The 23,955-nt window shown below is 36.9% G+C and overlaps 1 protein-coding gene across 10 annotated transcripts in view; it reads left to right on the forward strand.

Annotated features, from left to right (window-relative positions):
• The first annotated feature begins 302 nt into the window (after positions 1 to 302).
• GCFC2 (GC-rich sequence DNA-binding factor 2) overlaps positions 303 to 23,955 on the forward strand; it is a 47,655-nt gene continuing 24,002 nt past the window's right edge. For 4 of the 10 annotated variants that reach the window (XR_003524717.2, XR_003524716.2, XM_027622610.2 and 1 more), the window contains exons 1-9: positions 303 to 621; positions 4,001 to 4,126; positions 8,380 to 8,604; positions 9,720 to 9,817; positions 14,520 to 14,635; positions 19,899 to 20,085; positions 22,105 to 22,228; positions 23,175 to 23,256; positions 23,740 to 23,852. Coding sequence is in view for 8 of the 10 variants with exons in the window: in XM_027622610.2 (XP_027478411.2) it covers positions 357 to 621; positions 4,001 to 4,126; positions 8,380 to 8,604; positions 9,720 to 9,817; positions 14,520 to 14,635; positions 19,899 to 20,085; positions 22,105 to 22,228; positions 23,175 to 23,256; positions 23,740 to 23,852 (1,336 nt within the window). In the remaining 2 variants the exon portion in view is untranslated. Of the gene's footprint in view, positions 622 to 4,000; positions 4,127 to 8,008; positions 8,185 to 8,379; positions 8,605 to 9,719; positions 9,818 to 12,694; positions 12,828 to 14,519; positions 14,636 to 19,898; positions 20,086 to 22,104; positions 22,229 to 23,174; positions 23,293 to 23,739; positions 23,853 to 23,955 lie in introns of those variants that run through there. The other 6 variants (XM_027622615.2, XM_027622613.2, XM_027622611.2 and 3 more) reach the window with 6 other exon arrangements.

Here is a 23,955-nt window from a genome sequence, read left to right on the forward strand (position 1 = left end):
GTGCCTGATTCCTAGATAGGGTTTGCACAAGAACCTGTGAGTGATGCTCTCCGTGGCACTCAGCTCCAGGAGTCTGCCGGACTCTCTCCACAACGAATCGCCACCAGCACAACCTGGCCTCGGAAAGAGAACACTTAGCAACTCCAAGCCCCAGCCCTGAAACACAACTCCATAGACCAGATCGAAAGGGACAGAGCACGCATGCGCAGGGCGAAGGGGGCGCGGACGGCGCGCGGACCGGGCGCGCGCAGACGGTCTTAAGACCGTATAGGCGGGAACGCGCCCCGGGGTGGACGCCGGAGACTCGTCTGGCGTGGGCCGGAAGAGGACGTGCGCGAGGCGGCAGGGCCTCGGCCATGGCTTACAGGCCGAAGAGGACTTTCCGGCAGCGCCGAGCCCACTCTAGTGACAGCGACGGCGCCGAAGAGCCGTCTTCTGAACCCGGGGCGCCGGAGGAGCAGGCGGCCCCGGGCCTTACGGAGGAAGGGCCGCCTTCTGGAGGGGGACGCGTGGAGGTGACGGCCCGGCGTGTTCGGGGCCGGGGCCGGGGCCGGGTGTGGGCAAGTTCCCGGCGCGTCGCGGCAGCGGCTCCGCGCGCTGAAGGCGGCGCGGGCGTCCCAGGTGAGGCAGGGCGGGGTCCGCCGGAGGTGAAGCGAGGTGGGGTGGGGGGAGGAGGCCCCCGGGCTTCTCCGGAGGTTCCTGTGACCCGCTGCTGACCGAGAGCAGTCGCGGCGACAATAAACAAGACAGCCCACTTCGAGCACTCGCCCGCAGCCCGCAAGTCCGCGGTGGGGGGTGAGGGGGGAAGACCAGAAAGAATCCTGTATGGTTTGTGACTCGTCTGTGCTTGCACCATCAGGTGAACTCTCACGAGTTGTAGCTTTAGTGCAGTACTTGCCATTTGTGAAGAATCTGAATCGTCACAGAAGTTTAAAAAAAAAATCCTGATACTTTTAGGTAGGGGAAAGTTTTATGTACTTTTGGAAACAGCCCCAGTTATTTTTCTAGAAAACACTTAACCAGGATAATACACTAGAAGAATCTAGGTGACAGACACATGGGACGTTTTCTTTTGCTTGTTTTGTTTTTCATCAGTTATTTGCAAGAACGGAGATGAGAATAATCCACTATGTCCCTAAGTAACACAATGGGTTGACGACGCTGTAGACGGTACCAATAATGGCGTTAAGTACAATGTAATAGTTTTGAAGTACCCTTTCGTTTTTACAGAATTTAAGGAGCCTAAGCTTGTTTACATAAAACGTGTTCTAGTTTGAATTGGAGCTTAATAAAAATGCAGTTTTCGATTAGTATTCAGGTAAAAAAATTTTTTTTCTACCCCACTATTTTTAGTACAAGTGATTTTGGTGGTTTCTTAATTATGACCTTCTGTTTGTCTAAAGCTTTGAAGACTTATGTTTTTCTACTCTATGGAAGTCACCTGGTCAAACCTTAATAGGGAGAAGTGAGGCCAGGAGTTGCCTTTTTTTTTTTTTTAAGATTTTATTACAGAGCACGGGGCGGGGGGGGGGCAGAGGGAGAAGCAGCCCCCCCCCAGCAGGGAGCCCCGTGCGGACTCTATCCAGGACCCTGAAATCATGACCTGAGCCTAAGGCAGCCACTTAACCAACTCAGCCACCCAGGCGCCCCCAGGAATTGCCTTTTTGCTTGCATTCTAAAACAGTGGTTCTCAAAACTTTTTGGTCTTAGTATCCCCTTTATAATGGTATCCCAGAGAGCTTTTGTTTCTGTGTATTATATCTATTGATATTTACCGTGTTAGAAATTAAGATAAACTTTTATTCACTTTTTTCTAAATTAAATCATTACACGTAAGGATAAGTAACATTTTTGTGGGGGGGGGAACTTTTCCAGAAAATAGAGTGACATTGTTTTCAATTTGCAAATCTTTAATGTCTGGCTTCATGGAAGACAGCTAACTTCTCAAAGCAGCTTCCACATTCAGTCTCTTGTGATACATTGTTTCATATGAAATATGAAAAGAAAACCACAGGGATGTATGTGGTGTAATAGGAATACCTAATAGCCTTTTTAGATAATTGAGTGTGTTCTGCTTTGATATTACAACAAAGATCAACAAATAGTAGCTTCTTAAAGGTAGTTTGCAACATGGCAGCTGAAACCATACCTGTTAGTTTTTTTATACTCCATTACATTAAAATCCATTGGTCTGTTTGCACCTCAATGAATCTTTTACCCATGCATGATTGGTAACATCATGCATTGACTATTGGAAAGTATTGGTTCACTGAGTTTGCAAATGTTGGTACATTTTATTATATAATATCCAAAAAAAAAAATCTGTTAATGTCACTGCGTTACTTCTGATAATCATCAGTCGTTAAGTGACTGAAAGATATTAAGTTCACAGAGCAGGATGTTAAGTTTTCCAAAATTCTTGAAGTGATAGGCACATCTTTGTTCATTTTTGAGAAAATTTGTCAGCTATACATGTAGGAATAACTAGAGTTTGTCAGTCATTCTTTCAAGTAAAACAGTGTTGCTCCTTGAAGACAGTGGGTAGTTCCACTTGTAACTCATCGTATAAATGCTTTTCAGTGAGGCAACCATTGTGTTTCAGTATGCCCCAGAAGTGCTTTATACACACTTCCATTTTGTCCCACAGAATATTTAAAAGATGTGTACTCAAAGGTCAAGATTTAATAAAGTTAATAACTTTTTATTGCTTCATTAAGGATGGTAAGTACAACTTTTTTGTTTTTTGTTTTTTGTTTTTTTCCTGGCAATGCATGGTGATGAATACAATGGCTGTCACTGTCTTGATTCATACGAAGAAGCCAGGGGTTTTACCCACCACTGCTTTTGCTTCATTATGTAAATAGCAACAGACTGAAAAGGGCAAATAACATAATACTGTGATGAAAGTAGTTTTGAACTCACATACCCTATGAAAGGGTCCTAGGGATTTCCGGGGGTTGATGGCAGATGCTCTTGAGAACCACTGCTCTGGTGTTAATCCACTTTGACAGCAAGTAGGAATTGTCATAACTAGTAGCAAAGAAAGATATAATTTGTAGTTATATTACTTTGTGTTCTAAGTTTTGATCTTCAGATTTTTTAAATTCTTTATAGGTCTATTAATTAAGGGACATTTTTAAGGTAAAGAGTACTATTTATGTAATCTTAAGTTTTAAAGTTGTTCATAAAAAATACAAAATAATTATAAACTAGCCAGCCCTTTCTTGTCAATAATACCATGAATTCTTTCACATTTTGTTCATTCAATTCTCACAACACCCTTAACACCATTATGGGTGTTATCTCTTAATGTTATCTTTGCTTAATAGATTATGGACAGACTTTCCTTCCCAAAATCACGTAGTGGAAACAAAGAGATCCGTTATTTAATGGAGACCACAGTGCTCATTACAGTACTACTTGCCACCAGCCATTGACATATGGCATAGTCTAAATTTCAGAGGTGAATAAAATTAGATTGAAAGCCCTGCTTCTCCACTTAGTAACTTTGTGACACTGGACATGTTATTTAGCCTCTCCAATCCCTAATGTCCCCATCAATAATAGCACTTACTTTATAGAATTGTGAAATTCTGTAATTGTGTGAAATAGACCTTGTAAAACAGATTTAAATGTAGCATATAGTAAGTGTACATTCAGTTGTTTTTTTCATCTTGAACTTATTCACTACCACTATTTTTCTTTTTTGTGTTAAATTTTCCTTCACTTTTTGATGCTTTTTTTCTCTACTGTTCCCTTCCCTTTTCTCATTGCATCTTTTAAGAGAATATTTTATTAGATAAGTAGATCTATACACTTATTAGATCATCCATTGGTTTCAGAAAGAAGGGAAACGGAGAAAGATCTGTATATATACTTTAAATACATGGAGAAAAATTAAAACACTGTACATGTATAATGCTATGTGTTGTGTAGAATTTCAGTTATTAATTCCACTATCTTGACTCTTTCTTGTTGTATTAAAAAAATGTCCTGTTAGAATCCAGAGTGGTTGATCTTTCAACAGATGAAGAGGGTGAAGCACCTCATTCCTCAGAAAGTAAGGATGATCAGAGTTCATCATCCAACAGCTCTAGCTCTTTGGAAGAAGAATTTTCATCAATAGGTTAGTAAATTTTGTAATTTTGATTAACTTTATTTCTAGTATCAGTATTTTCTATACCAGTGATTCTTATTATTGATAACACAGCTCTAGTGAAGTATGGAGCAAGTAAGTCATTACCAATGATTGTCAAAGTGCCAAAATTAACTGCTGTTTTCCATTACATGCCACGTGCAAGGTCAGACAGCTTATAAGAGGCAGAGCTAGGATTCAGACCCAGGCAGTCTGCTTCAGAACCTTTGTTCTTAAGCACTGTGCTATACTGAGTGATTCATGCCAGTATCTGAAGGATGGTAAGAATTTGTTACCAAGGATGATTCTAGTATAGGATATAGCAAATGTAAAACTCTAGGGAAGTTAACATAGCATATGCAGAGAACTAAAAATAGTTGTTGAAATGAAAATATTTGGTTGGAGTTTAAGAAGGAGGAACAACAAAAACAGACAAATTGGAGTCAGACAATATAGAGTTTGGGAGAATTTTATGCAAATAAATGGCATGACTATTTTTGTGTTTTGGAAAGATAAACCAGTTCAGTGGTTGGCAAATTACCACTTGTGAGCCAAATGTGACCCATCACATGCTTTTGCAGATAAATCTTTATTAAAACACAGCCACTCTCATTCAATTATATATTGTCTGTGGCTGCTTTTGCATTACAGTAACAGAGTTTAGAGGTTGTGACCGCTAATTTCTGAAAGCTGAAAGTATTTCTCTGGCCTGTTACTCAAGCTCGGGGGTTTGTAACTTGTTTTGTGCTTTGAACTTGTCAGTCCCATGAAGTCTGAGACCCCTTCTGAGAAAATAAAAATATGTAGCTTTATAAAAGAAACAAATTAACTTGAAATGTAATTGTTTAAATACATTTTTAAAAGACTGGAAATAGGCCACCTAGGTGGCTCAGTCAGTCATGCGTCTGCCTTGGGCTCAGGTCATGATCCCGGGGTCCTGGGATCAAGTCCCGCATCAGGCTCCCTGCTCAGCGGGGAGTCTGCTTCTCCCTCTGCCCTTCCCCCCTTCCCATGATATCTCTCTCTCTCAAATAAAATCTTAAAAAAAAAAAAAAGACTTGTAATATAGTGAAAGTGCTTCATTAACTTATTAAATAACAAGAACCAGTAGCTCTTGTAATTTTTTTGTGATACAAGTTCACGAGGTACAGAAATACTTAATGATGAAACCAGTATTAAGAATTGAAGCCTGGTAGATGAGTGATTGCCTTGTCTAGACTGGAGATAATGGTGCTGTCCGATAGAACTTTCTGCGATGATATAAAAGTTTTATATCTTCATTGTCCAGTATATTAGCCCATAGCCACATGTGGCTGTAGAGCTCTTGAAATGTGGCTGGCTAGTGCAGCTAAGGAACTGGATTTTTAATTTGGCTGAATTTAAATGGTCACATATGGCTTGTGGTCACTGTATTGTACAGTGCTGCTTTAGAAAATGGTGGATTAGACAGGATAAGCCAGTAGTTGTAAAGTGTTGGCAGCCTTGCACATCTAAGGAGAGAAGACATTGTTTGCCAGTCCGTGGGATAGTTTTTAATTATTGTCGTGACAGAGGTATTGCTGGCATGTAGTGCCTTGGAGGCAAGAAATGACATGTGTCTCAGAGTACAGGGCAGTTCAGCACAGTGAAGAATTGTCCCTCCCCAAAGCTCATTTCAGAAACACTGAAAGTTGAAAATTTGTCCTGTTTTTCTTTCTTCTGGAGAAGAAAAGATGAAGGAATGTGAGAAGTTTGGGGATTGGTTTGTGGATGAGGGAGTGCATTTGTTTTTTGTTCAAACAGTGGAACTGTTAGAATGATCCAGTAGTGGAATATCTGCCTTGAGATGTTGCAGATGCAGCATGTTACACACGGGGCATGATGTTAACCTGTACTCCTTAGATAAGATGATGTATGTGAAAATTATTTAGCTTATAGATCTGCGTGTTTATATTATCAAGCAGTATGCTAACGTTATTCATTCCACGTTTGGCCAGTGTCGCTGAGAGCTAAATGCTGGGTGTAGACAGGACAGGATAGTAACTCTTGTCTTGAACCTTTTTCTTTATTGGTAGCTTTATGTAGCACTAGTACTTTGCCAGTGAGTCTGTTGCCTGTGATTTGTTAAACCCCATCAGGTCATTTGCAGATGAATCACTTACACTTCCTACATTTCTGCTTTTGTATTCATACACTTGAGTATTTGAACCTAAGTACATCATCATTTTACATTAAAATTTCCTAGAGGTCTATAAAAACATAGTGCTGCTCAGCTCCACCTCAGATCAACTGAATCTGAATCTCGGATGGGGGTCTTAGGTACCAATAGATTATCAAGTTTCCCAGGTGACTCTGATGTGCAACAAGCGTCAAGAAATGTTAGTGTTGGGGCGCCTGGTGGCTCCGTCGTTAAGCGTCTGCCTTCGGCTCAGGTCATGATCCCGGGGTCCTGGGATCGAGCCCCACATCGGGCTCCCTGCTCAGCGGGAAGCCTGCTTCTCCCTCCACCACTCCCCCTGCTTGTGTTTCGTCTCGCTGTGTCTCTGTCAAATAAATAAATAAAATTAAAAAAAAAAAAGAAAGAAATGCTGGCGTAACCTGCTGTGAAGGTTTTGAGTCTTAATTCTGCTTTAAGTTATATTTAGACATGCCCCTCCCAGCTTTAAGGACATGTCTTTTTATCTTCGTTCACATCACATTAAGATCATTAAACCAGGCAAGAGGAACCACAGAGCCCTTAGCAGATCCTTACAATGCTTCATAATCAACATTTTTTTTGGAGTAATTATTCAACAAGTTAATCCTATGCAATATGTGATGTCCCCCCTCCACACACACACATTTTAACATTATCCACAAGGAAAACATGCAACTGTTAAATTCTTTGGGAGGATGAAGAAACATCTGACCTGTATTATTTCCCTGATACTAATCTATATATTAGTACTGGTCTATAAAAAGTAAGTCACTTGATTTGATATTCCTTGTTTGGTTTTTTTTAAGATGTTATTTATTTATTTGAGAGCACACACTGGTGTGGGGAGAGGGAGAGGGAAAAGGAGAGAATCTCAGGCAGACTGTGCTGAGCACAGAGCCCAATGCAGGCTCAATATCATGACCCTGAGATCACGACCTGAGCCGAAACCAAGAGTTGGCCATTTAGCCTGTTGAGCCATCCAGACACCCCTGATATTCCTTGTTCTTAGTGAACATATGTTGGTTTTTACTGATCACCTGTTACTGTTTCATAATTCAAGCACTTGTTTTCCTTAGCACCAATGTCAAGCATATTGGTCCATAATTTCTATATTTTTTTTCTGTTTCAAAAGTTGGAACATTTCCACATCTCCAGGCATAGGACATCTTTTTATTTCTCAAAGAATTTGGAACAGTTTATGGTTAAGTTTAGAACCTTTTACTTGAGCTTTGATAACTTAACATCCCTAATTAACATTTTGAAGTGCTTGGAATAGTGAAAATTTCTTTTACCATTTTGTTTACCTTGGTATTTTGCTTAAGAAACTATTTTTTTTCCAGAAAGTAAAGATCAGTTTCAGCTTAGATCATGCATGAAGAAACTTGTTTTGAATTAGAAGAGTACCCATTAATATGGTTTATACTCTATAAAGAAAAACTAAAGCCTGTACTAAAAGATGTCACTTAAATATTTTTCACCTAGTTAATGAACCTGATTATTTTCTTTACACTTTTTAACTTCTTATATTTATTCATGTGGAAATCACCACAGGACCTTGGAGGCTGACTTAGTTGTGTGCTGGTTTTAGTCTCTTTCTCGCTCCCTATATGCCTGGGTGCCCTAAGGGGAGGGGCATCCTCTCCCTCTTTGTGAGTCAGACTGGTCTATCCCCCATCATTCTAACCTCTACAGTTCTGACTGACTAAAGCAACTCCATGCTCAGCAGTCTCGACATCCCAAACCTCACAATCTCAGAGCTTCTAGAAATGAGAAATAGTCCTCAACTAAAAGCCAGCAACAACAGCTGATGAATAAGAGAGCTAAAAGATAAATTGAAGTGGTATCAGTATATTTTCTGATACTTCTAGATTAGGTTCATTTTCTAATTTATATTTAATCTCTACAAAAGTAATTTTCTTATGATGTAGATTTTGAGCTGTGCAGTTACATTTGTATCAGAATAGGAAAAAGATTGGAAAGACACTGCTTTTTTATTTTATTTAAATAATGAGGATATGTATTTCTGTTGGTGTTTGTTTTTCATTGTCTTCCTCTTTGTTTCTTTCAGTAAATATCCCTGATGCAGCTTTTATTCAGGCAGCCCGCAGAAAACGTGAATTGGCCAGGGCCCAAGATGACTATATCTCTTTGGATGTAAAACATACCTCTGCCATCCCTGGGATGAAGAAAAACAGTGATGAAGATTCTGAGAGTGAGCCTGACGACCATGAAAAGAGAATACCATTTACCCCAAAGCCTCAAACCCTTAAACAAAGAATGGCTGAAGAAACAAGTACATACTTAATTTATTTACAATATATTAATATTAAGGGATTTTTCACTTGAATATAATATGTTAAAATCTCCATAAAAACATAATGTAGTGTCTCATACTTTAAAAGTGTTAGAAGTTGGTTTTTATTTAATACCAATTTGGTCAATGACATCATAGTCTCTGAAAGACATGTCTATTAAAATATTACTATCAAATTGTAATAACATTTACTGTTATCTGACCTCCACTTGATCTTTTTTGACAGGTTAAAAAAAATTGTACAGAATCTTATTTTTGATATTGAAAATTTTCATTCTCACCTTTATAAAGATTTTTTTTAACATGGAAGCATCTACAGGAATTTTAGCTGTCATTTATTAAAATCTCCCCTGCTCTAATAAAATATTTCCTCTACTGATAATCCTTAGGTCTCAAAGGACTATTTTTACATTTCACATTTATAAACAATATGTTTTACCAAAACTTTTGTTACTTCAAATAATAATTTTTCAGAATGAGACTTTTGGTTTCCTTATAACCCAGAAATTATTTTTCAGTATTTAGATTTTTTTTTTTTAAGATTTTATTTATTTATTTGACAGAGAGACACAGCAAGAGAGGGAACACAAGCAGGGGGAGTGGAAGAGGGAGAAGCAGGCTTCCCACTGAGCAGGGAGCCCGATGCGGGGCTCGATCCCAGGACCCTGGGATCATGATGTGAGCCAAAGGCAGACAAGCCACCCAGGTGCCCCTCAGTATTTAGATTCTAAGGTGGAATTAATAATCTCTGATAAGGAATACCAAATGTTTCATTTTTTCCAAGTTTTTTTTTTTCCCATGTGTGAAACTGTAGTGTTTTCAGTGGGACAGTTTGATGATGAGTACAGATTCCCAGATTCAAGACTCGGCTTCAGCACATTCCTCAGACAAATTATTTAACTTCCTGATAGGAGTTTCCTCATTATAAAAAAAAAGTGATAATAGTGCTTTCTTCCTAGAATTATTGTGAAGAATAAGTTAACACATGTAAAGCTGCTAAGCCAGCAAGTTATAAACCCCCTAAAAATGTTAGCTGATGCTATTAGAATGGAAAAATATGGACTATTCATGAATTTTTTTTTTTTTATTCCTAGCACCCAGAAATGAAGAAACAAGTGAAGAAAGTCAGGAAGATGAAAATCAAGATATTTGGGAACAGCAGCAAATGAGGAAAGCAGTTAAAATCACAGAGGTAGTAATTTTTTTTATACCATTTGTATTAATTTTCTGTGGCTGCTATAACAAATTATCACAAACTTGATGGCTTAAAACAAGACACATTATTCTCTCCCAGGTGTGGAGGCTAGAAGTCCAAAAGCAGGGTGTTAGCAGGGCTGTGTTCCCTTTGAAAGCCCTAAGGGAGAATCTTTTCTTGCCTTCCAAATTCTGGTCACCCCAGGTGTTCCTTGCTTTGTGACTGCATAACCCCCCTCTCTCTCTCCTTTATATGGCCTTCTCTGTGCCTCTAGTCTTATTTTATAAGAATACTTCTCAATGGGCTTAGGGCCCACCTGAATAATCCAAGATTTCTCATTTCGCGATAGTTCACTTAATTAAAACCACAAAGACCCTTTTTCCAAATAAGGTCATATTCACAGGTTCTGGGGGTTAGGACATAGACATATCTTTTGTGAGGCCACTGTTCAACATACTATACCTTCTGTTATGTTCTTTTCCTTTTAAACACCTTCCACATTTTACAGGCCACTTGAGGGGACCATATTTTACCTTTAATTTTATAGTAACTGTGACATAGGTGTGTCAATGTAAAGTTTAAACAAATAAATAGATTTAAAACAAAACTAATTAAAAAATACTGTTCTTGAGGTCAAAAGTCCTGGATTTGGGTTCTGGCTGTACCACTAAAATATATGCTCCATGAGGTCAAGAATTACTAACTATTCAGTGTTTATCCCTCCGTGCCTAATACTATGAGTGCTCAATAAATATTTGTGCAACTTTGAGCAAATTATTTCTTTTTTTTTTTTTTTTTAAGATTTATTTATTTTAGAGCACACACATGCCTGAGCAGGGGCTGGGGGATGGTTGGAAAGGGAGAGGGAGAGACTCTCAAGCAGACTCCAGGCTGAGCATAGAGGCCGATATAGGGCTTGATCTCCCGACCCTGAGATGAAACCAGGAGTCAGACATTCATCTGACTGTGCCACCCAGGCACCCCACATTATTTCATTTTCTAAATCTGTTCTCTCATCAGTAAAATGGGAAGGTAATGTTAACTACATGAGTAGCTGGCTGTAGGCTCAAAATCATAATTTAAATCAAAGCACTTATAAATTATATAATATTCAAATATAAAGGTTTTATTTTTTTTAATCTGTTTAACAAGAATGCTTTGAAAGATTATATGCTCTTTTAGGTAAGAAAAGTATTGTTCAGATCTCTACGTTATTAAAACTAAAAAGCTAAGTAAAGGTAAGCCTTTGGTTGTAACAACATTTAAAATCTCTGACCAGAGAAATGGTTTAGAGGGCTATTTTTATGATGTAAAAATAATAGATGTAGGACCCCCTTCCTCTTTTTAGTAAAGTCAGTATAGCTAAACAGCATGAAAAAAATACTTTGAGAAAAAACATGTCACAGTCCTTACTCTGACTGCTCAAGTTTGCATAATTATTCCTTTTTAAGTATTTTTTTTAACTGGAGTCATAGTATATATTAGAAGTTCCCAGACTTCCCATTCATGGAGCCCTCAGTGTCAGTAACTTTATCTTGGTTCCCCCAGGCCAAAAGAAGTACCAAACAATTCTATTTATGAAGTAGTTAGGGTCAAAGAATTTAATAATGTTTATGTCCTAATAACTTAGTAGCTTTTGGAAAATACATAGATAAATTAAGAAAAAAATCTATTAATTGCATTTTTAAATAACCACAATTACTTATTAATAGGATGCACCTTTTGGGCACTGCATGACATCTCAGACCTTGGAATCATATTGTTCACTGTCATTCTCACCTCCTTTCCAAGTTGATTTTCAATCACTACTTCCTTTTCATTATGTCCACCAAGAACCCACCTTCACTAATAAGACTTTATCAGAGGACTGTAGCACAATCTAATGTTGCAACTGTGAACTAGTAAAAACTAGTAGTCCAACAAATGATGAATATGTATTCTCCTAAAATATTTTAAATATCTGTATTTAAAATGTATATTTAAAATATTTCATAGCACCCCTTTGATTTCATGGGGATGCCTTGGCACATAGTTTGGGAACTACAGTATGCATACAGTTTCAAATTCTGGGTTTTTTGCTTGACATGTTATAAATATTTTCCCTTATTTCTATACATAGTTATCATAATAACTAATTTTTTAAATTGCATAATATTTATTAGAGTCAGTGAATCATAATTTCTTAGCCATTCTTCCTTTTGGCAAACATTTTAAATTATTAACAGTCTGAATCTTTTTTTCTATTTTTTTTTTAAAGATTTTATTTATTTATTTGACAGACAGCGAGAGAGGGAACACAAGCAGGGGGAGTGGGAGAGGGAGAAGCAGGCTTCCTGCTGAGCAGGGATCCCGATGTGGGGCTTGATCCCAGGACCCTGGGATCATGACCTGAGCTGAAGGCAGACGCTTAACGACTGAGCCACCCAGGCGCCCCTTTTTTTCTATTAATAAAAAATAGAAGGGGCACCTGGCTGGGACAGTCAGTAGAGCATATGACTCTTGATCTCAAGGCTGTGAGTTTGAGCCCCACGTTGGGTGTGGAGATTACTTAAAACTTTAAAAGAAATAGTAAGAATTGGTAAATATTTGCTTGCCTTTTTTTCTTTTCTTCCTTTTGTTCAGATGTATGTTATCTTAGGATAGTGGCCAAGCGTGGTGTTACCAATAAAGGACATGAACATTTTTATGGCATTTACTACACTTTTCCCTATTGCTTTCTAAAGAAAATTTAGAACAATCTGTAATGCCGCTGATATTATGGGAATGTTTCATTACAGTCTTGCCAGCTTAGATGCAAGATTAGTTGCACCAAAAAATGGAATCTCAAGCTGTTTGATTTGCATTTTTTATTACTAACTGTGAGTATATTTACAGGTTCCTTTATTGAAGATCTACCACATGCTACTGTGTTAGTTTCGTGTGACTACTGTAACAACCACAAACTTTGTGGCTTAAAACAACAGAAATTTAGGGGCGCCTGGGTGGCTCAGTCGTTAAGCATCTGCCTTCGGCTCAGGTCATGATCCCGGGGTCCTGGGATCAAGCCCCACGTGGGGCTTCCTGCTCAGTGGGAAGCCTGCTTCTCCCTCTTGCACTCCCCCTGCTTGTGTTCCCACTCTTGCTGTCTCTCTCTCTCTCTCTCTCTCAAATAAATAAATAAAATCTTCAAAAAAAATTTATTTTCTCACATTTCTGGAGGTCAGAAGTCCAAAATCCAGGTGTTAGTAAGTCTGCACTCCTTCCAAAAGCTCTAGAGGATAATCTGTTCTTGACTCTTCCAGCTTGTGGTAGCTGTTGGGATGTAGCCACCTCTCTCTCTTCTCCATATTCACATACCTTTTTTGTGCCCCAGAACTCCCTCTTCCTCTCTTATGAGGATATGTGTATTGCATTTAGGACTCATCTGGATAAACCAGGATAAGCTCCATCTCTCCAAATGCTTAATCACATCTTTGGCCATGTCAGGTAATATTCACAGGTTTGGGAGATTAGGACATCGACTTACTTTCTGGAGTCGCCATTCAGCCCCTATACCACTTAATAATGATAGACACTAGAATGTACAATCTTTATATGGAAGAGAGAGCTAAACAAAGTAATTGTAGTGAAATCTTACAGATTCTTTGACAGAACCTATACCGGGTCCTGAGATAGCACATAGGAGCAAGTGAGTGGTCAGTTTTATAGGTGATAGGGAGATTTGGAAGAGCCTCTACAAAAGTTGATCATATTTAGATGGGTCTTTGAAAGAGGTTTATAATGTAAGGGATTTGAGACAATATATCAGGATGTAAAGACATAAGATGTGAAATAATCTAACTAATTTGAGGATTTGCAGGAGTGATTAGAGCCGGATGAGAGGATTGGTTAAGAATTAGCATGAGAAATGATGCCTTGTGGTAAATACAAGGATAGTTAAGCCAGTGATTTGGCTTATTATCTGGTCCACTTTGCATATCCTTATCTAAAACACGTTCTTAGAACCCTTTCAACATGCTAAGTATGATGGTGATAAGCTATGATTAGTCAGAGGATAGTAATACGAAATGTTATAAGGTGTACTAACTAGAACATGGTCCTCGACTAGTAATAGATAACCCAAATAACAACAGTAGCTTAAACAAAACTAAAAGCTTTACCCAGAAACCCTCCAGAAGACTTCCATTTACTTTTCTTTGACTAGAGGAGTTAGGTGGATACTCCCATCATGGAAAACATAATCTTCTGAGAGTACATTAGATCATAAACAAAACTAGCTTTAAAAACACTGAGAAGCAAGCTTTTGTGAAAAGTAAGATTTTGTAATTTGCCTCTTGCATGCAAAAGTTATATATATTTTTTATTTTGTTGTTTTTTTATTTTTGAGAGTGTGAGCGGGATGTGGGGGGCAGCGGGGCAGAGGGAGAGAATCTTAAGCAGACACTGCCCTGAGCCCTGCGGCCCAACGCAGAGCTCAATCTCATGACCTGTGCTGAAATCAAGAGTCAGACGCTTAACCAACTGAGCCACCCAGGTGCCCCTAAAGTTCTATATCTTAAAACTAAGAATTATAAAAACATTTTATTGTAACTATAAAAAACGTCAAAGGCACGGAATTTTGAGCTGGTTGAGACATTGGAATACCCAGTCTGCTTTCATGCTATTAATCTTTATAAGATTAATGAGTCTTTTAAAACAGTACAAATTTTCATATTTTTAGGGACCAGACCTAGATCTTTCCTACAGCAGTGAACCTCAAACAGTAAAGAAGTTTGATACTTTGATTTCATTACCACCAGTAAATTTAGAAATTATAAAGAAGCAATTAAATACTAGGTAAGTAAATACTGATTTTAAAATACATTTGTCCTAGACATTTAATAGTGAAAAAAAGCACTGTGTTCTTCTTAAGTACAAATTTAAGTACTTAAATTAAGTACAAAAGTACAAAAATAAGTTGGGAGTGATGTCAGGAAGATGACATAGTAGGAAGCCCCAAACCTCATTTCCCCTTAGAGATACCAATTTAATATACAGTCTAAAAAGCCTTTTTGAGAATTCCAGAAACCAGTTAGCTCAAAGCCAAGAATAGCCACACTGAAATGGGTAAGAATCCATTTCTTTTTTTAATTTAAATTCAATTAATTAACATATAATGTATTAATCTCAGAGGTAGAGGTCAGTGATTCATCAGTCTTATATAATACCTAGTGCTCGTTACATCACGTGCCCTCCTTAATGTCTGTCACCAAAGCCATTTCATTTCATCTGCATCAACCACTCTTGCAAGCCTGCACTGCTTGTGAGAGAGAAAAAGCCCAACTCACAGCTTCTCCACTGAGAGGGAAAAAAGAAGAGTGGAACAAACCTCCAACGTTTTGGCTTTTGGAGGGACTGCCTGAGGGACTGCTTCTACCTCGTCTGTCTCAGAGCTGTAATGGGGAACTGTCATACCTTGGTTGACTGGGGACCACAAAGAGCAAAAGACAGCTCAGTTGTTGCAGAGCCAGAAAGCCTGCCATACTGCAGACAAACACCAGAGGGAGCAAGAGACTATGAATGCCTTAAAAAAGAAACACACAACCTCTCTAATAGGGAAATTTCATATAGAAGCCCAGAGAAGATACATCCTCCATGAAAGATTTGAGGAGACCTCCCCTTGCCCCCCAGGTCTCTAGACAGGCTGACTGGTGATGTTCCTTCCCCGTATGAAACTATTTCCCTTAAGTGCATTTTCAAATGCATAAGACAACAACAAAAAATAACAGGGGACATAAACAGGAAAACCTGGCCTAACCAAAGGAGTAAAATAAATCTCCAGAACCAACCTTTAAGAAACATATCTATGAATTACTTGACAATTCAGAATAATCTGCTAGAAGCTGGAAGTGCTACAAGAGAACACACACAACTAAACAAAATCAGGGAAAGAATACATGAACAAAGTGAAAATATCAACAAAGAGAAACTATAAAAAAGAACCAGAGATTCTGGAGCTCAGCAATACAGTAAGTGAACAGAAAACTTCACTAGAGGAGATCAGCAGCCTATTTGATATCAAGCAGAAAAAAGAAGCAGTGACCTCAAAGACTGGTCATTGGAAATTATCAAGTCAGAGGAACAAAAAGGAAAAAATGAAGAAAAGTGAAGAAAGCCTAAGGGACTTACAGGATACGTCGAGCAGAACAACGTATACATTAATGGAAATCCAAGTAGGAGAAGAGAGTGGGGCAGGGGGCTTATCTGAAGATACCATGGCCACAATTTTACCAATCTGAGGAAGGAAGTGGACTTCCACTCTCAAGCATAAAAGAGAACAAGAAGAGTGAACCCAGAGAAGCTCACACTGAGACACAGAATCAAACTTTCAAAAGGCAGAAAGAGAATTTTGAAAGCAATGAGACAAAAGCACCTCCTCAGATACTAGGGAGCCTCATAAGATGATTAGCTTTCTCAACAGAAACATCATAGGCCGGAGGGAGTAGGGTCACATATACAAGGTGCTGAAACTCCCAGCCGAGACCTGTAACCGGTAAAGGTGTCCTTCAAAAAGTGAAGGAGATACAAAGACCTCAGATAAGTCAGAGCTGAGGGTGTTCATTACCATTAACCTGCCTTACAAAAATTGCTATTAAACGTCCTTCAAGTTGAAAGGAAGCCAGCCGATAACATGAAGCATATGAAAACAAAATATAAAGCTGTGTGGTAAACATATATATGTAGACAAATAGATACTCATGCCCTAATGTAAGGTGATGCGAAAATCACTTTTAGTTCAGGTATAGAATTTAAAAGATAAACACATACAAAAAACTGTAATACTGTTCCTGAATACAAAATTTTAAAATGTAATTTGTGACATCAATTAAAAAAATGGAGGACATATGAAGGAATAAGTACAGTTTTTTGTATGTGATTGAAGTTGTTACCAGCTTAGAATAGATTAGAACTATAAGATGTATTTTGTAATCCCTATGGTGTACACACACACACACACGCACGCACGCACAGAACCTATAGAAGATACACAAAAGAAAATGAGAAAAGACTGAGGGCATGTCCCTATAAAGAATCCACAAAACACTAAGGTAGCAAGAGAATAAAAGGCAGAAAATGACTACAAGACAGAAAACAATTTACAAAATGGCAATAGCAAGTCCTGTATTAATATTACTTTAAATATAAAAAGATTAAACTATACAATCAAAAGACAGAGCGGCTAAACGGATAAAAAAATTTAAGATCCAGCTACATGCTGTTGCAAGAGACTCATTTAAGATTTAAGGATACATTTAGACAAAGTGAAAGGATTGAAAAGTATACTCCATGCAAATAGTAAACTAAAGAGCAGTAGTGGCACAATTAAGAACTATTACAAGAGACAGAGAATGACACTATGGTATATGAAGAGATCAGTTTATCAGGAATTATAACTAAACAATTACAAATTTGCATCTAACATTACAGCACCTATATAAAGCAAATATAGACGGCTGAAGAGAGACATAGCAATACAATAATAGTACAGGACTTCAGTATTCCGCTTTCTGTAATGGATAGAACATCCAAACAGAAAATCAATGAGGAAACCGTGATCTTGAACAAAATGGACCTAACCAGACACATAGAACATTCCACCCAACAGCAGCAGAATGTACATTCTTTTCAAGCACACATGGAATACTCTTCAAGAAGGATCAAATGTGAGGTAACAGAAAAGTCTTAACATATGTAAGATTGAAGTCACACCAAGTATCTTTTCCAAACACAATGGAATGATGATCATAAAGAACATTTTCGTTGCTTTTTTTTTTATGGGAATTTTTTTTCTAATACATAGTAATAGGTTCCAAATTTTCTTCCCCTGTATCTTTTGTATAAATCAGCTTTAAAGTAGGTTCATTCCGTAATCATATTGCAGTTAAGATATATTGGTCATAGTCGCTCATTTAAATGGTTTGACATAGAAAAGAACATTTTATAGCATTGTATAGTGAAATAAATTTAAAAATTTTTAGATGTACTAGTTTTAGTTTTAGACTATATTATAGGGAGTTAGCAAACTACCACCCCACTGCCTATTTTGTAAATAAAGTTTTATTGGCATACAGCCATACTTATGCATTTATGTATTGTCTTTGGCTGTTTTAGTGCTACATCACAGAATTGAATAGTAGCAATAGCAACCATGTAACTCCAAATCCTAAAATAGTGACTATCTTGACCTTTATAGGAAAAGTTTGCCAAGCTGTGTTGTAGGTCATTGTTTTTCAGTAGTGATATTAAATGATGATGATTGCCTTGATTCAAGACTATTTTTGTAATAACCTCACTATTATTTACTCTCCTTCTGATAGTCCTTCCTTAATTGGAAGAAAAGAGCTAGAATTATACTTATTGCATCAAAAATTGCATATAACTCAGGACTTGGGGGTTTTTGTTTTTTGGCTTTTTTGAAATTGTGTTGAAGACAGTTGTCTTGCATGAATTATAGAATAGGAAAAAGGTAGCAGACCACTGATAGAGATTAGCATTTCACTTTATCTGGATAGGTTTTATTTTCAACTTCAGTGCATTTTTTTTTAAGATTTTATTTCTTAGAAGGCACAAGAGCAAGGGGAGGGACAGAGGGAGAGAGAGAATCCCAAGCAGACTCTGTGCTGAGCATGGAACCCGATGCAAGGTTTGATCCCGTGACCCTGAGATCATGACATGAGCCAAAATTAAGAGATGCCCAACTGATTCAGCTGCCCCTATTTTATTTTTTTATTAACTGGGTTTTTTATTTTAAAAAGAAAATATGTTTTCATGGTCCAAATACTAAAGACAAAATCAAACAATACAAAAAGATATGCAGAGAAAAGGAAGTCACCTTACCCAGAGGAAACCACTCCTCCCAGTTTCTTATGTTTCATTCCAGAAGTAGTCTGTATATCTATACAAGCACATATATACTTATGTATTGTCCCATTTTTTTATACAAACATGAAGCCCACTGTATACCCTGGTCCTTACCTTGCTTTTTTCATGTAATACATATTTATGAGCTTATTGCTATAGCCAATAATATTCCAGTCAATTCAAGCATTTTATTCATAATGTTTTCTGTCCGTTATTGTCTTATTTCTTAACTGTCTCCATTCTTTACATAAAGCAAGGAAAAACTTTGAAAGACAAATGCATTAGTGTTCCAGGGAAACTTTAATGACATTTGGTTTAAGCAAGTACTTACTAATGACTTTTCAGTGTATAGCAGGTTAGCTGGAGGAGTTGAATTTTTGAAAAAAAGTTCACTTCAAGACCACATACTACCAATTTGATATTTCATTTGTAGATAATTCTCTCTAATGTACTAACAGTGTCGAATATTAGTGGAAAATACCTTCCAGATATTTTTAAAGAAAGAGGTTTCTTACTCTTCTACTGGCAGGTGTATGGAGAGAGAGCTTATTTTAAAAAATAAGCAAACATTGAATTACATTTGACACTTTTTTTCATGTTACATCAGTTGATATATGTGATATTCACAAGGGTTGAGAACAAAGGCTGTCTTATCAGTAGAGAAGTGTATGGGGGCTACAGCAAAAACAGGAAATGAAATATGCCTCAAAGAACATCGAATTCTAATGACAGATAAAACCATTGAGTCACAGATTATACCAAATCATAACATGCTCAAATGGTTTTAATACCAGCTTATTCAGATATTCCAAGAAAGACCACAGACTGATCTAATAGTAACTCCAGATGGATTCCCGAGTTTCAAATATAAGACCTAGGATTGTTCTAGAAACTCACCAATTCTGATCAATCCACACTTACTAACTTTCTAAAATTACCCTCTGATTAGCTCGAGCACCTAAAAACCTATAAGTGTCCTCTCCCACCTCTTCCTTTGAGACCTCTTTTCATTGTGGCGCTCTCCTTTGCACAGCAAGTCTCATAAACCCAGGTTTATAGGATTGTCAGTTTCCTTGGTGGTCTCTGAAAGTAGCTTTGAAAAAATTTCATTAGACTGCTATTTACTGTAGTAGAAATAAAAGTTGGAAAAACAAAGCAGTTTTTAGTTTTCATTTTTCTTTATTTTGTTTATTTATAGATTAACATTGCTACAGGATACTCACCGCTCACACCTGAGGGAATATGAAAAATATATACAAGATGTCAAGAGCTCAAAGAGTACCATCCAGAACCTAGAGAATTCATCAAATCAAGCTCTAAATTTTAAATTCTATAAAAGCATGAAAATTTATGTGGAAAATTTAATTGACTGTCTTAATGAAAAGGTAACGTGGTTATAAACACAGTATTTCCTTTTTTATAAAGAAATCCCCTTACCATGAGATTTCTTAAAAGTAAATCCTACAACTAAATACTTTCCTCTAGGGTTTTCTTATACATCTTTGACATACTGCAACATTAAGTACCCGCTTAATGTTGGACAGTTAGGTTTTTTGCAATTATTTTGGCATAAAGTTTTATATATAAATTTTTATGTTAAAATTCCATCTGTTTAAGAAAAATTCCTAGAGGGCGCCTGGGTGGCTCAGTTCGTTAAGGAACTGCCTTAGGCTTGGGTCATGATCCCGGGGTCCTGGAATCAAGCCCCACATCCGGCTCCCTGCTCTATGGGGAGCCTGCTTCTCCCTCTTCCTGCCGCTCCCCCTGCTTGTGGCGCACGCACTTGCTCTGTCAAATAAATAAAATCTTTAAAGAAAAAAAAAAAATTCCTAGAAGGGGAATTGATAAGTCAGTGTCCAAATATCTTTAAGACTTATGAAACATTGTTTAATTATTCACCAGAAAGATTGTATCACTTTTTTTTAGCTTATTTCATTTAAAAAATGATTTTTGTTTTTACATAACTTTTTTCTCATTTTTTTTCCTTTTTTAAAATTTAAATTCAATTAACATACAGTGTATTATTAGTTTCAGAGGTATTCAGTGATTCATCAGTCTTATACCCAGTGCTCATTACATCATGTGCCTTCCTTAATGTCCATCAGCCAGTTACCCCCCATCCCCCACCCCCTTCAGCAACCCTCAGTTTTTTCCCTATGGTTAAGAGTCTCTCATGGTTTGTCTTCCTTTCTGATTTCGTCTTAACGTATTTATTTTGATCTGAAACAACCCTTTGTTTTATTAACACATGTAGTCTTTTTTCTTGCAAGTTGTCTTCTTTGCCCTGTTATCTTTTTAGTTCATAGTGGGGATTTTTCTTTTTCCTTTCTTTTTTTCCTTATATGGTGAAAATTTCTTACTGCTTAAAATTTTTAAATATTTTATCCTACTTGATGTAGATAAACTTACGGTTCATCTTTTGATTTCATTTGCAGTGGTTTTTTTGACATCCTGATGTTTTGAAATTTTTATGTTAATCAAATCTGTGAATCACTTTTTCCCTTTATAATTTCTGTTTCTGTTTTATACATACTAAGTCCTTGCATTAGGGTCTTGAGTTGACATTTTTTTCTTTTTAAGTAGATGAATCATTTTTATTTTTATTTTTTTTAAAAGATTTTATTTATTTGAGAGAGAGAATGAGAGAGCATGAGAGGGAAGAGGGTCAGAGGGTGAATCATTTTTAAAAATACACTCTACTTTCTTCGTTGCTTTTTATTTACATTTAAAATGTTACCAGTCAGATTTCTTCTCTCCTGTTGTTTCAAGCTGACTACTTTTTACTGTCCCTTGGTAGTTACTTTCTGAAGTATTTATTGCAATACAACTTTCTTCATTGATCCTTGAAGAATGACATTGTTAAAATTTCTTGGCCTACACATTGATGTACCCGTGACAGCTATTATGGAACATGATTGGAGTGGGGGGAATTGTTGCCCAAGAAATGTAAGAACACCGATTTTAAATAATCATTCATTTCTGCTTCACAGCTTTTCTACCTGTCTGGTTAGGTCTCTTCCATTCTCCATTTTTTCAAATTTATCAGTTTCGTCAAGTGTGCTCTTACAGTCTGCCCCCTCGGCTTGTGAAAAATAGGTGCACCCCTCATTTTCTCCTCATATCTCAAATAAAGAATCCTATTTCTTATCTATCCATTCTTACCCATATTCCTGACTCCAGCCCATTTGCTTTCATTATTTATGATATTTATAGCTGTTTTAGTACAGTAAGTTGATTTTCTGGTTTTATCAATATTACAAACATTGGCAACCACATCTGTATCTCACTATATTTTTTTAATTAAAATGTGGTAGTATTGAAAATGTTCCTTTGTATAAGAACGTATTACTTTTTATAATTCATTATTGATGACCTGCAAAATGTTACTTATATGTGTATTTCAGATTATCAGCATCCAAGAAATAGAATCATCCATGCATGCACTCCTTTTAAAACAAGCCATGACCTTAATGAAACGCAGGCAAGATGAATTAAAACATGAATCAACGTATTTACAGCAGTTATCACGTTAGTGTTTTTCATGTTCAATATAATTTATTATTCATTAAGCTGACAATCAGCTAGAGAATAAAATATTTTTATTCCTGTATAAAAAATGCTTTTTGGGTATCTTCCCACTGATCTTTCACCCCTTTTAAAAACTTCAAAATATTTAGAGTTAGGGCTTCAAAATGTCCTGAATTCAGTCTAAGACATAAGTAAGAATAAAAATTATAACTTCTAATCATTTAGTATTTGAGACAGGATATATGGTCAGATAATGAGTGTTTTGAGACGAGTTGACATAAATCTATAGGCTCTGTCAGAAATCTAACTTAATAAAGATTTCATGGCCCTCCCACAGATTATTTATGGAGGTTAAAGATGTTTTGGTGGGTTTCAGGAGAGAATCATCTGTGAGATCTCAAATAAGATTTGGATGCTACCTTTTAGTTCTCTCACTGGTTTTGTATTTTCAGAGATCCCTTCGTTGATTAAAGTGCAGTCCAGGGAATAGTGAAAGAGATGAGATCATAACTAAATAGCTGATTAAAGCAAAGTGACTCTCAAACACATGACTGTAGTTGTTTATAAATTATACATACTAAAGTAGAAAATAATATAAAATATTGGTAATGCAAACAATTCTAGCAATTCAGGGACAGAAAAAAAAATGGTGAAAACTACTGAAAAAGAATATGAGAAAAAGAAACTTGGTAGAATTTTGTTAGTATTCTCAAGTGCTGAACTGTATTCACCAGCCAAGGTATCAGGCTAGCAAGCCCAATAATGCCTATTAATATTGTGATAGGGAGTTACCATTGAAATTTCATTGCATGATGAAATATGCAATTTAAGCATATTAAGTGTATTTATATATACCTGTATGTGTATACACCCAAGATACAATTTTGGTTTAATAGTGTCCCACTTTATTTCTTTTAAGAATGAAATCAATTTTATTCATTAACAGGCAGAGCTGAGACATCAACGAATGAAAGCTTGGCTGTAGATGAAAAAACTCAATGGATTTTAGAAGAGATTGAATCTCGAAGGTAGCTATATAAACTGAAGACTTAAAGCATCATTAAGCAAGTATTTTTCACTACTTAAATACAGTTAACCCGTATGGTATAATTAACCATAACTGAACATTAATTTGTGAGAATGATGTAAAACCAAAATTTAGTTAAACAGTCCTCACCCCCAGGGTTTAAAGACACAGTGGTGTATTAGGTCAGTCAAAAGGAATGGGTAAGATGGCATTTATTGGTCCAGGAATTGCTTGTAACTACAGCCGGTCATTATTATATTGTTACCACCTCTTTAAAGTCTGGGTAGCCCATGGGAATGTTCTGTAAGAAAAAGGGGGAGAACCACCAATTCAGATTAATCAAGCTGAAATGCCAAAAATATTAGCATAAAATTCTGTCGTGTATATTCTGGGCATTGATGAGTCCAACTTTTTGTTTTAAAGCATTTCTTTTCAGCAGGAACTGTTTGTTTTTAATTTGTTTTCGGTTTATTGCAAAACATAGATCACGAAGAAGACAAGCAAGGACACTTTCTGGGAATTGTGATCATCAGGAAGGGACATCTAGTGATGATGAACTGTCTTCAGCAGACATGACTGACTTCCAAAAAACCCAAGGTCAGTTACCAAGTTTCTAATATGTCTTAATTTGAAATATTGAAATGGTAGGAAATGCTTCACAGTGCTTGCCCCCCCTTAAATACATAAGCTATATAAAATC

Source organism: Zalophus californianus, chromosome 8 (assembly GCF_009762305.2).
Source record: "Zalophus californianus isolate mZalCal1 chromosome 8, mZalCal1.pri.v2, whole genome shotgun sequence".
NCBI classification, from domain to species: domain Eukaryota; kingdom Metazoa; phylum Chordata; class Mammalia; order Carnivora; family Otariidae; genus Zalophus; species Zalophus californianus.